The 14,127-nt window shown below is 39.2% G+C and overlaps 1 protein-coding gene across 3 annotated transcripts in view; it reads right to left on the bottom strand.

Annotated features, from left to right (window-relative positions):
- TMTC1 (transmembrane O-mannosyltransferase targeting cadherins 1) overlaps positions 1 to 14,127 on the bottom strand; it is a 162,555-nt gene that overhangs the window by 32,355 nt on the left and 116,073 nt on the right. For 2 of the 3 annotated variants that reach the window (XM_026695102.2, XM_026695104.2), the window contains one exon: positions 8,966 to 9,109. The exons of the other annotated variant lie outside the window; for it this stretch is intronic. In XM_026695102.2, the coding sequence (XP_026550887.1) occupies positions 8,966 to 9,109 (144 nt within the window). The remainder of the gene's footprint in view (positions 1 to 8,965; positions 9,110 to 14,127) is intronic. 3 annotated transcript variants of the gene reach the window in all.

Below are 14,127 nucleotides of genomic sequence, written 5' to 3'. Positions count from 1 at the left end.
CTGGACTAGAACACCTCCAAAGTCCCTTCCTATTCTGTTATTCTGAAGGATGCTCTAGGCTTTTCCAGGATGCATGACTCTATTATGCAGACCTTATCAATAGTCATATTAATACTGTCTCTACATTTGCTTTGAAAAAAAAAATATCAGTGATGATATTTGACTTGGAATTTGAAGCTCCCTGAGAAGATTGAAATATTAATAGCTGAGGGAGAGATGGACCTCAACTGTAACAACTGCAGATGGTTCAGCTAATGAAAAGCTTCCCTAGAAACACCAATTAAGGTAATATTTCCTCTCTTCTTTGAAATAAAGTCACTTATTCGCCATTTCCATCTCTTTCATTTTCATATCATAAAATTGAAACACGGGAACATGGTATTTAAAAAAGAGAGAGATAGGGGCTCCTTTTGTCTAATTTTGATGAAGATGGGGAAAAAAGCAATAAGATTAAATTCAGTACTAAAAGGTTCAACGAAATGGAGGTGGGAAATGATACCCTCACATAAGGCAGTCCTTGACTTACAACCATTTATCTAGAAATAATTCAAATAATTCACTGAAAAAATGACTTAAAACTAGCACAGGTCGTCCTTGACTTACAACAGTTTGCTTAGTGACCATTCGAAGTTACAATGGCACTGAAAAGTGATTTATGACCACAATTTTTCAGACTTGAAAAAATGACCAATACAGCATCCTCATGGTCTGTGATTTATATTTGGATGCTTGACCACTGACTCATATTTATGACGATTGCAGTACCCCAGGGTCATGTGATCACCTTTTGCGACCTTCTGACAAGCAAAGTCAATGGGGAATCCAGATTCACTTAACAGCCAGGTTATTAATTTAACAACTACAGGAATTCACTAAACAAAATATGGCAAGAAAAATGGAGCAAACTCACTTAACAAATTTCTCACTTAGCAACATAAATTTTGAGCTCAATTGTGGTTGTAAGTGGAGGACTACCTGTAGTCACGTTTATAACTGTAGCCACATTCCCATAGTCACAAGGTCAAAATTCAGGTCCTTGGCATGTATTTACAATGGTTGCAGCATTCCAAGGTCATATGATCTCCACAGCCAGCCTCTGACAAGCCACGTCAATGGGGGAAGTGGGTTCATTGAATGACTGAATGGTTCACTTAACAACTGCCGTGATTTACTTAAACAACTGTGGCAAAAAAGATTGTAAAATTGGGAGTGATTCACTTAACAACTGCCTTGCTTAACAATAGAAATACTGGTCCCAATTGTGTTTGTAAATTAAGGACTAGATATATGTGCGGCCATGATGAAAGAGCACAAGGATCTCAATTCACATAGTTCTATAACTAGAAGACTTGCAGTGTTTAAATCAATTTTATTTTTATTTATTTATTTATTTGATTTGTCAATCGCTTACAAGATAATAGGTATAAGTATAAACATGAGTAAGAATACAGGAAATAGGTACGAATAAATGGGGACAATAGGATAGGGAGGGTAGGCACGATGGTGCACTTACGTACACCCCTTACAGACCTCTTAGGAATGGGATAATGTCAATAGTGGATTGAGGTGAAAGGAGTGGGGGTTTGAGGATGTAACAACAGAGTCAGGTAGTACATTCCAGGCATTGATCACTCTGTTGCTGAAGTTGTACTTTCTGCAATCCAGTTTGGAGCGGTTAACATTAAGTTTGTATCTATTGTGTGCTCTTGTATTGTTGCGGTTGAAGCTGAAGTAGTTATTGACGGGTAAGACATTGTAGCAGATAATTTTGTGTACTACACGGAAGTCCAACCGTAAGCGGCATAATTCAAGATTGTCCAAGCCCAAAATCTCAAGCCTGGTGATAATAGGGTATTCTGTTGCGAGCAGAGGAGTGTAGCACTCTTCTTGTGAAATACTTCTGGACTCGCTTGATTGTATTAATGTCCAATATGCAGTGCGGATTCCAGACTGATGAGCTGTATTTGAGTATTGGTCTGGCAAAAGTTTGTATGCTCTAGTTAGTAATTCAATATTTCCGGAGGAGAAGCTTCGTAAGATTAGATTTACAACTCTTAATGCCTTTTTGGCAATGCTGTTACAGTGAGCGCTGGCACTTAGGTCATTTGATATGAGAACTCAATTATTATTATTCAAATGAATTATTCAAATGAAGTCCCGACTATTAGGCAAAGGGCCTAACTGTTCAGAGGACTCCCAATTCAATATTAGATTCAAGAAAATAGGTTCCATTTTGTTTTATGACACCCTAAAAAAATCTCTCACACTTAGAACATTACAGCTTTTGTTATTTTTCCTCTGCGTGCCTTTTTCCTGTAAATAGTGTCATTCACAGAACAGCAAAGTCATGATCAACTAATTCCTAAAGTGGCTTTAGTCTTTGTCAATTTCAACAAATGTGCTCCCAGCAAATATTAGACTATCACACAACTGGAAAATGCCTTTCTGCATACAGGAGGGAAAAAACAATTCTGCTTTGGAGACAAAAATGCCAACACTTTAATTAACATAAAACCATAAACCATAAATCCCCATGTTTTCTCCTGCTTTGTTCAGCAGCAAAAGGTCAGCTAATTTATGAATTTACAGAATGTTTGAACTTCTCCCAAATACAAGATTTTAGTACCTATTTTTTAGAACCTAAAAATCTGCTGAAACAATCAGGATCTAGGAAGGCTAAAGGAAATGCTAGTATCAGATAAAACGTTTAAAAAAATCAATTCAGCAACAGGAATACATACTTTCATTATTCACAGCATCAATTATCCACTTTTTCTGTTAGGGTTTTTTTAAAAAAAATAATAATTAGAGAACAATGCACAGATTTTGTCAAGATAATAAAATGATTATAGCATTTTATAGAGGATAGCTTAAATTGTGTATGTGACTTGATCCAAAGAGAGAAAGAATATTTTGGCCCTAATCCAGTTCAGTGTTAGACGGGAAGAAATGGCATTGATCATATGTAATCAACTTCTTTGGTTAAAAATGAAGACAGTTCCAGTAAAAAACGATCAATGTATTGATTGGAAGACAGATTGAGAAAAGAAAGGTTCTCAACCTGTATATTTCAGGGCATAATAGGGATTGAAAGGGTGCTACGTTTCCTTTACTCATCCAGAGCAGCTATGAGAAAAAATATATAGGTTGGATTGGGCAGGGGTGGGGTGGGGGGTGGTAGACTAGAAGACCTCAAAGATCCCTTTCAAATCTAAGATCAATTAAAAAAAATGGGTGGGGCTAAGCTATAGCTTTTTCTTTATGAATAAAATAGCTACAATACAAAAATGTATTTTTTTTCTAAACCCCTAACTGTCTTTCTGACACATGTTGTCAGCTCTGGAAGCCATATTAGAACCAGAAGCTTCCACACTGCCACATTCCTGTGCCTGGGAAAGTGTGGGGGGGGATTTTAGAGTGTTGGTAGTTAGACACAATAGCATTCTTCTTTTCAGTCAAGGTCATGTTATTCCTGCACCTGGCGGAGGAGTGGTTGAAGGGATGTCCCAAGTTGGGATGGTTGGTGATTGGACCATGTGATGGACTGATGGGTGCAGGGGTTGGGTTTTGAATTTTGAATTACTAAGGGAAAACCCGGAACTCTCCAATTCGGGTTTTCCCAGATATGCCAGTATACCTATTCTAATAAAAAGAAACTTTGAGAAAATGCTGTCTCTGAGTTTCTAGTTGGAGTTGGATTTTTCTGGAACATGACACATATTCTCAAATGGCAAATAACCCATTTAACCATATCGTTCTGCTTGTTTGTATACTCAAGCTGAAGAAAAAGCAAAATAAAGACAATGGACATTTATTTGCCCCATTGTAGAATATATATATGATACTGAGCTTTAGACAGCTATTTCTTCTAATAGCCAATCTCTGCTATTTTTGTAATTCTCATTTGCTCTTAATTATTTTTTTTTGCAAAATCCACCATAGGTATAGGTTTAGGCTCCTAAGAAACAAGGAACCAGGACTGAGTTCAAAAGTACGCTGAATTTATTTTATGCTACCTATGTTACCTACCTAGCCGTGTTAGAATGCAGTACTGCAGGCTACATCTGCTGCCAGCAGTTCGATTCTCACCGGCTCAAGGTTGACTCAGCCTTCCATCCTTCCAAGGTCAATAAAACGAGGACCCAGATTGTTGGGGGGCAATATGCTGACTTGGTAGACCGCTTAGAGAGGGCTGTAAAAGCGGTATATAAGTAAGTGCTTATTGCTACACAAAAGAGTCTGATCTACTAACAGTCAAGGCAAATTGGAGCTAGATTAGAGTCAATGGAATTCACTGGGGGTTGGACTTAGGTCTCTTGTGGGAATGTAGCGACTCCAAAATGATGGCACAATTGATCTCACCTTTGGGCTCAGCCTGGTCATCTAGAAGAGCCCTCTTTTTTATACAGCAGAAAAATATTTTGCACCAGCTCTATGTCTCATTGCCCTATTTTTATTTTTATAGGGGGGGGAGCAAGAAAGTTATGACACATGTTATCTCAAAACTGAAAACAAAACCAAATATTCATTACATGGCTCCTATCAAAATGTGCTACCAAGTGAAACCCATAAATATAGTCTCCCTGACTAAAATAGAAAGCTAGAAGAATTGGTTTGTTTTTTCTTTCTTTCTTTCTTTTTCTTTTTTGCTTTGCTTGTCAAAAGAATATAGGCAGCCAGAAATATCTCATTTTGTGGGCTCAGAAACAAATTTAATGACAGTGAATAACACCTCTGGAATCATTTTTCATTATGAAAGATTGTTATCTGGACGAATATGAAAAATTTAATCAAAAGCACAGACCAGTTCAGTCCTAAAATTTCAAGTCAATAGCAGTGTTTCCTAAACTTTTTCCTTCATTACCTACCCCAAACCACTCATCATAAAGTCTTATCAAACTGCAAGGACCAGTTGTAAGGTCCTTCCTTCAGACCCTTCATAACTTGAATGGTCACTGAACAAACTGTCATAACTTGAGAATTACTGTATTATAAAAACAATATTACTGAATGATCTTTATGTCTTTTGAACAAATTACTGTTGGTAATTGTATTGGTTTTTGTTCAGTTAGGAATACTTCGGGATATTTTTGAATATATTTTAATACACATAGAAATCTACAGAAACCCATTTAAATGCCCCTTTTGTGATTGTTAATGGATTTGTGGGTCATTACCCAAAGAAAAACTACATTTACCCAATTTAGGGTAATTTTATCCGGGTTTGGGAAGCACTGCTCTACAGCAACAGCCACAACATTTGGGACACCCACAAAAATGCAACCATAGTAGATGTGTTGCATGTATACTTTGATCATTTCTTTCACTTGGTACCTCATTCATAGGCCAGACTAAATAAATAGCATCATAAACATGTGTATCGTAAATAGACTAGAAGACTCTTTCTATTGGAATGCGGCACCCACTTAATGGTGAAAGAAAATGTACTTCTGAGAAGTGCAAAAGACACAAACTAAGTTGTTTCTGTGTAATTCAAATCTGAAAAAACAGCTACCTGAAATCTGGGAGTAGGAAAGCAAGGGAAATGGAATACAGCTATCTTCATAAAATGTAAATGAAATCATATTCAGCTTTTCTTCTGGCTCTGCCCATTATTTGTACAATGCAGCCCTTAAAAGCTAAAAATAGCACTTTGTATAGAAGAAGTTGGGTATCTCTGATTACATTACATTACTCTATGAAGATTCTCAGTCATCCAGGCCATGGTTGTCCCAAAGATGCTTCTGTCAAAAGGCAACTGGAATTTGTTTTTCCCTGAAGACATTTTGCTTCTCATCCAAGAAGCTTCTTCAGTTTTGGCTGAATGGTGGAGGATAGAAGAATTTATATTCCTTGCAGTCATCTGGTCATTAGCACTCTTTCTGAGAGTTGTTGAGGCCACTTGGAGGTTTATCTGTGTTTCAATAACTCTCAGAAAGAGTGCTAATAACTAGATGACTTGCACGGAATATAAATCTTTCTATCCTCTAGCTTTCAGCCAGAACTGAATAAGCTTCTTGGGTGAGAAGCAAAATATCTTCTAGGAAAGGTCCAGTTGCCTTTTCACAAAAGCATCTTTGGGATATTACATTACATTATAGCAATTGCACTTAAGACTTATATACCGCTTTATAGTGCTTTACAGCCCTCTCTAAGCGGTTTACCCACGTTGGAAGGATGGAAGGTTGAGTCAACCTTGAGCCTGGTGAGATTCGATCTGCCAAATTGCAGGCAGCTGGCTGCAGCAGAAGTAGCTTGCAGTACTGCACTCTAACCACTGCGCCATTTGCCTATATACTATTAAAACACTCACTGTCACAACCTTTAACTAGTACATCATACGGCAACAATTTTTGAATCTGAAAATGGGCTAACTTACAGAATGTATCCAAAAATCAAGATCCATAACTCAATGAAATTTGGGGGAAATGTGGGTGCTTCAGTGTTACTGGCTGCAGTTATGCTGCTGCTACAGTCATGTGATCTTCATTTTTAATGTTCCATGACAATTTCCCAGCTACTCTCATAATCCCTTACTCTGCCCCAAGCAGCAGCAACCATTTATCTGTGGGAAGGTAAAGGGGGAGGAGAAGGGAGAGGAGTGGAGGGGAGAGAGGATTTCCAATGCTCCCGGCCAGAATCCCACAAGGAAACTCAATGGGGAAGCCAGAAGGAAATGAAAAGTCTTTCACGCTCCCACTGTTTTTTTGCCAATCTATGGTCGTTCTGGTTTTCTGTTTAGGTAATATCTCTGAAATGATGACACAACTGCCAAGGGCTGTCCAGTTATTATATTGTCTGGAAATTTGAAGTGTTAACATTTCTTTTCACATAGTCAGATGACTACCATTCAAATAAATTAACATGCCATATGTATCTATCCAAGACTTGCATTTTTAAAAGTCTATCTGGTATTGTCTTTAGATCCATTTTTCTATTATTGTTTAGAGTGGCTTGAATCATATTGTGTTTGCTGCCTTCAAAAAGTAGCAACTATTATTGGATAAGCAGTATGATTCTAATTGGATTTCTGAATATTATTGTATTTCACCTCAAATTTTATAAGCTAGTATACAAAACAGCTGATGGGCATGATTAATAGCAGCTGATATTGGAGTTTAGATGATATAGTTCTATTACATGAACCTTATATTAAAGACTATATATCAAGGATGATTTATTACTTAGAAAAAACAGAACATCGTGACTTCAATATCAAAGAGTAGATAATAAGGGATAGCTGCACAAAGCTGCTATTATTTAGCATAATCTAGCTGTTTCATGGGAAACAACACCATCGGATAGATAGATAGATAGATAGATAGAGAGATAGATAGATAGATAGATAGACAGACAGATAGACAGACAGACAGACAGATAGATGATAGACAGATGATAGACAGATAAGAACATTAAAATATAATAAAAAGCTTCACTGTAACTGAGATCCACTATAATTACATACTTACATAACTTTTTCTCTCGCTTCTATAGTTAATTCCAACATTAGCTCAGTTTTGATGTTACAAGAAAGTTCAATCTACGCTGTAGCCTAACTGAAACAAGCTTCTTTCCATTCACTTTCTCATTCTTCTTGGCTTGGCAACAAGGAGATTACAGTTTCACTTTAATACTTGATTAACTACACCTGAGCATCACAGCTAAGCCTTAGACTGAGATTAATCCTAATAAAGGTTTATTGTTAAGTCTCATAATCCATAAGGTAGGTTGACTTGTTTCAATCAAATAATGAGCTGTAGTTCATACCCATCACAATGGAAAAGAGTTTACTGCCAATGCCCCAAATATCACACTAAGCTATACACATAACACTAAGTCAAAAACCCAAGCAAGGCACTATGAAACAATGGAAGGGACCAAGGAAGGACTTAGTTTCTGAATCAAAAAAGCTAAACAGTTGTCCACTTAGATCTCTGTTGGATTGGTTCTTTCTTTCTCTTTCACACTCTCTCTCAAAGCTAGTGCAGCATAGAGATTAAATGCTGGGTGAGGGTTTTGGTATTTCCTTACCCTTGAAAACCGGTTGGGTGATTTTGGTCAGTCATTCTCTACTGTAGACTGGGAAGTTGAAAAACTTTTGAAATTGGACCAGTGTAATGAATTATATGTACTGCATATGAATGCATGCATGTACAAACACACACATGCCAGTTTAGCATACTAGTTAAAGGCACTTGGATACAAACCAGGAGACTGTGACTTCTAGTCCCACCTTAGGCATGTAGCCAGCGGGGAAACCACTTCTGAAATCTTGTCAGAGAAACTGCAGAGACTTGTCTAGGCAGTCACCAGATTGACTTGAAAGCAGCAAAATTATATACCGTATTTGCCGGCGTATAAGACGACTTTTTTGCCCTGAAAAAGATGACTCCAATTGAATCCCGTGAAGCCGAAAGGAGCAGCCAGCCTTTTCCCAGCTCCCAAGGAAACGAGGCTCGCACCGCCCGAGCTCCGCTGAGGTATCCGGCTGGGGCTGTCAGGAGTTGTTACCGCTGGCGCGGCTCCGCGCGCTCCAGTCCCGCGTTGCCTCGGGAAGGGAAGGCAAAAGCGCGGCTCTTCCTTTTGCCTTTCCCTTCCCGAGGCAACGCAGGACTGGAGCAGCGGAGCCGCGCCAGCGGTAACAACTCCTGACAGCCCCAGCCGGATACCTCAGCGGAGCCCGGGCGGTGCGAGCCTCTTTCCTTGGGAGCTGGGAGAAGGCTGGCTGCTCCTTTCGGCTTCACGGGATTCGTTTCCACGGTGACAAAAGTGCCTAAAAAAAAAAAAAAGTGCAAAAGTGGAAGGCATGCGGAAGAGGGGCGAGTATATAACAAACTATATTTTGAGTGGAAATGTTGGGGGTCGTCTTATACGCGGGTCGTCTTATACGCCGGCATATGTACGGTATACCGTAGCTATATCTCAACTGTAATTGTATAATGCTTAAAGGAGCCCAGAAACCTACTTGAGAAGATTTCCAAGATTGAAGAGGACTCTATTGTGCTGTGGGTTCAGCTGGAGAGCTTTACTGTAGTATTCCTTTGCTTGTGCTATGTCTTTGGTCAATGTCCCAAGGTTGTTGAGGGCACTTGCATGACGTGGATACAACCTGTTGAGAAAAGAAAGAAAGAAAGAAAGAAAGAAAGAAAGAAAGAAAGAAAGAAAGAAAGAAAGAAAGAAAGAAAGAAGGAAGGAAGGAAGGAAGGAAGGAAGGAAGGAAGGAAGGAAGGAAGGAAGGAAGGAAGGAAGGAAGGAAAGAAAGATAGATTATAGAATTATATTTTACTGAATATAAAAATACTCCAAACCATTTCATGTTCATTGCTTTTTATAAGACCTAAAGACTTTGCTATGTCAAGGTTTAATTCTTTCATTTCTTCATGAAGGGACTTGGGACAACTAGGGAGCAGCAACAGGCCTTTATTTTTACGCCTTCAACAAATAGTAGGGCTGACCCATGGCCTGTGGGTTAAAAAACACATCTACAGAATGCTACCTTCCTCTGGAAATGTGGCAGAGAGAATTCTGTACTGGGGTAGCAGGACAGGCAAATGCTCAGCCCCCTTGGACTGTACCCCCAAATCAAGGAGGGAAAGCATTTGAAACCCAAGGGGGAAAGGTGCCAACAGGAAAAAAAAGATAGGGTTCTACTACTCCCCATCATGCCCCACTTCTCCTTTGACTGCAGTTTTTCAGCGGGAAGTGTTGAGCATTCTTCTTGTCCCATGTTACCTTTTTAGTTATGAATGCTGAAAGTGATCTTACATGCGAACCCAAGTGCAGAGAGAGTACAGTCTTTATTTCAGTAAACAATATCAGTGTTTAAACAGAGATTTTAAAAAGTCTTAATCTTATGGGGGTATTTGGATTTTTAATAAAATACACCCTTCCAGTTTGGAGTCTTTCTTTCAAAGCCCATACACACACACACACCATTGGAAATGACAACCATCTGCAAGCAATCTCTCTCCTGCTATCCATCTCATTAACCACCAAGTCTTCCTCGCTTCACCTAATCAAGCACCAACTACTGCATTATTTATGAAAGAAAACTGAATTTCATTAAACTCTCACTAGGGCCTCCAGATTCTTTTTTTTTTTTTTAATGTTCCCATCTTTCCAAAATTCTAGGCATTTTTACAAAGTGTACCCTTTCCTTCATAATTATACCAAAAAAACCTGCCAAAAAGGGGAGGGGACAGGAAAGAGAGGAGAGAGGGAGAGAGAGAGAAGGGAAGTAATACTTTACATTAAGTTTGGCTTTGATTTTTGTTGAATTAAGAAGCCGGATGTTTTCTGGAGATCCAATAAATTATTCAGAAAACTCCTTCAACAGTGCCTCTTTCAGTAGTCAGAACCCAAATGGTAGCTCGGCTTTGAAAAATTAACTGTCTCCCCAGAAATATTATTAGATTATCCTGATTGCTAGTGAGTTTATAACAAAGTCTTCAGGAGTGGTAACACCTGTCCGATCTTGGAAGCTAAGCAGAGTCAAGCATGGTTAACTTCTTGGATGAAAGATATCCTATGAAAATCAGAGCTATAATTCAAGAAAGCAATGAAAAGCTATAGTTACACAACTGTCAACAAAACTGGTAAGAACCACTATTACATAATAAAATCAGAGTTTTTAAAAAAAGAATCGCAAAAGATTCATTATAGCTTCCATACAAAAAGTAGAAGGCAGAAATGGATTTCAAGAGAAGTATAACCAATCTTTTCTTTTGAAACACTTACAATTTTTTATAAATATTCTTGGCCTTTAAACTTCACTGATTGTCCCAGTTATTTGAGGGACACCAAGACGGTTCAATATCAACTAAAAACACGTGAGAGAAAAAATGGAAGCGGGAATTTGTTACCCGAGGCTACACTCTTGTCTTTCAATAAGAATGTCAGTTTATGAGGAAACTAAGTTAAAATTGAATGGCTGTACAGTTGGCAGGGAACAAAAATCCAGATTTTTTACTGAGACCAAAAGAGACATTTACAAGGTCATCAGTTTTAGAGGCTGTTTAGGTTTTGAAGGTGCTCCCTGAAGCTGGTAGAAATCAACAGTGCAGAAATTAAATCAAATTGAATGAAAGACTAAGCTGGGGTAGAAAGCTCTAACAGGTGCTAACAACTCAGGTAGGAAATTTCAAATGGAGGAGGTCCAGTCCTGCCACAGAAGGAATTTACAGACATTGCTGTCCTTCTGCTAAAGGGCACACAGGTGCCATCTGCCATCCCTCTCAATCCCCATGAAATAAATGTTCTTGTAGAGAGGGGGCACAACAAAATCATTTCGCCTTTAGCCTCAGCATAGTTCTTGTCCAAATCCCTCCCCCGAGATATGAACCTAGACAAGAGATTTGGAGAGAAACAAAGAAGAGATCATATCATTAGTTCAAAGTAGGGATGGGATTCTACCAGTTCACACCTATTCGCTAGAACCGGTTGTTAGCATTCTAAGCAGTTCGGAGAACCAGTTGTTAGAAGAAATTACTGGCCTAATCCTGTAAGAAAGGCAGGAAGGAAACATTCCGGGGTTGCTTACAGAAACTGCCTCTCCGTTAACCCTTATTACATTCTTGGCAGGACTAGACTTCTTGTCTCAGGAACCTCTCTGGAATTTTTCCCCCTCCTTTGCTGGTACTTTGCTTGTGTGGAGTGACCATTTAAAGTTACAATGGCACTGAAAAGAGTGACTTATGACCATTTTTCATACTTATGACTGTTACAGCATCCCCACAGTCATGAGAAGCCAGGTGAGGAGATGGTGCCTCGATGTGAGTGATATTGAGTTGGCCACACCCAGCCAATTACATGACCACCAAGCCACGTCCACCCAGTCACATGACCACCAAAGCCACACCCACCACCTAAGCCACGCCCACAGAACCGGTTGATTAAAAAAATGGAATCCTACCCCTGGTTCAGAGCTTGCCTGTTCCCAACAGATGGCTTATATGCTTTTGTGTCAAGGAGATGTAATACCTCCACCTCTTTGCATTTTGGGCCCTACCTTTCTAGCTAACAAACCTAGAATCAGACAATGAATTTTCTCGTGGCCTCTTATTTGTCCACGATGAGCAATACAGTATATTTTAAGAATAAATAGCAAGAGAATTCTAGAAGTTAGCTGTGGTGATCCACTGTGATCCACTCCTCTATTCACAACAGAATTACCCCCGTGATGGCGAACCTATGGCACACGTGCCACAGGTGGCATGCAGAGCCATTTGTGCCGGCACGCAAGCTGCAAGCAAACTTATCTCACTGCACATACATGCGCCTCACAGCTGATTTTCGGCCTCCCAAAGGCTTGAGGAAGGCTTCTGCAGGCTGAAAACTAACCCCGTTTCATCACTTCCTTTTTTCCCGAAAATACCGGAAGTGATGAAATGGGGCTAGTTTTCAGCCTGCAGAAGCCTGAGAAGCCTTCCTCAAGTCTCTGGGAGGTCGAAAAAGGCCTCAAACTGGCCAAAAAGACTTGAAATTTTAGGCTTAGATAACTTAAAACTATGCCACCTTTGGTCTGACCTAAGCGTAGTACATAAAATTATCCATTACAATGTCCTACCCGTCAATGACTACTTCAGCTTCAACCTCAACAATACACAAGCACACAAGCACACAACAGATACAAACTCAGGGTAAACCACACTAAACTTGATTGCAGGAAATACGACTTCAGCAACAGAGTGGTTAATGCCTGGAATACTCAACCTGACTCAGTGGTTTCTTCCACTAACCCCAAACACTTTAACCTCAGCCTGTCTACTGTTGACCTCACCCCCATTCCTAAGAGGTCTGTAAGGGGTGTGCATAAGTGCACCAATGTACCTACTGCCCCTGTCCATGTTCCTTTTTATTCATATCTATTTCATGTATTAATCATGTTTATACTTATATTATCAAATGCATGCTTGACAAAAAAAAAAAATCAGTGACTGCTCAACGTTCTCAGTCTTGGATAACAAAGGAGAGAACCATAATTTTAACATCTCACTTTGCAAAAATGCTATATTTATAGTGTCCACTCTGGGTGGAAAGTTGGAGTCCTATTGCACCAGGTTACATTATGCTGAATGATAATTCTCAGCCTCTGAGCATTGCAATTCTATGAACATCTCCAGCGTTTCTCAGTCTTGGCAGTTCGAAGATGTGTAGACATCAACTCCCAGAATTTGTCAGCCAGCTATATGTTGGCTGGGGAATTCTAGGAGTTGAAGTTCACATATCTTCAAGCTGCCACGGTTGAGAAAGTCTGATCTAGGATCTTCATAGACAGGAGGGTGGGGGGAATCTCTGAAGTATCTGTGAAAAGGAAGACAGCCTATCACTTGATACTAAAAATAAAAAGGATACTATCTCAGCCGAGTTTCATATAAAGACACATGCTGCCAAGAGAGACCAGCATTTTTTCTGGCTTCCCATCACGTTATTCTCCCCCCACCCTCCCCAATGTATATGTCAATGGTATTTTTTTAAAAAAAATACTATACTCTCAAAGATGCTCGGAGATTATTTTACAAAAGAATTGCCACTGGAAAGGAAAGTCAAGGACAAGAAAACCAGTTTGCATTATGTTAAAAGCATGCATTTTTTTCCTCCTGCTTAATTTTGCAAACATCAGGAGAGATGTGAACAATGTATAGCCGGAGTGCAATTTAATGAAATTTCAATGAATCCACTGCATGTTTTACATACAAATAAATTCATACAAAAACAATCATAAGGAAGCTTGATTTTCCACCATAGCTGCCTTGGTATTACTTTTAAAAATATGAGGAGGCAGAGTGTATGAAATGCTATGTTCTATAATAACCCTATCTAAACTCATAATTTTCCTTTCTGACACGTCTCATGGGGCCAGTCACCAAGAAAAAAGATTTTCTCCTATTCATTCCACAATCAGTACCTTATAGTAGTCCTATATCCTATCACATGGTTTCTTAATCTTGGCAATTTGAAGATGTGTGGACTTCAACTCCCAGAATTCCCCAGCCAGACATGCTGGCTGGGGAATTCTGGGAGTTGAAGGCCACACATCTTCAAATTGCCAAGATTAAGAAACACTTGTCCTATCAAATCAGATAAGTACAAACAGTACTGCAGAAATGGGACAAGGGGAAGGTCCAT

The sequence above is a fragment of the Notechis scutatus genome, chromosome 6, assembly GCF_049901735.1.
Source record: "Notechis scutatus isolate UNSWTSFEM ecotype Mainland chromosome 6, rNotScu1.2, whole genome shotgun sequence".
NCBI classification, from domain to species: Eukaryota; Metazoa; Chordata; class Lepidosauria; order Squamata; family Elapidae; genus Notechis; species Notechis scutatus.
The sequence above is the reverse complement of the archived record's forward strand: the minus strand, read 5'-3'. Positions and strand labels throughout refer to the sequence as shown.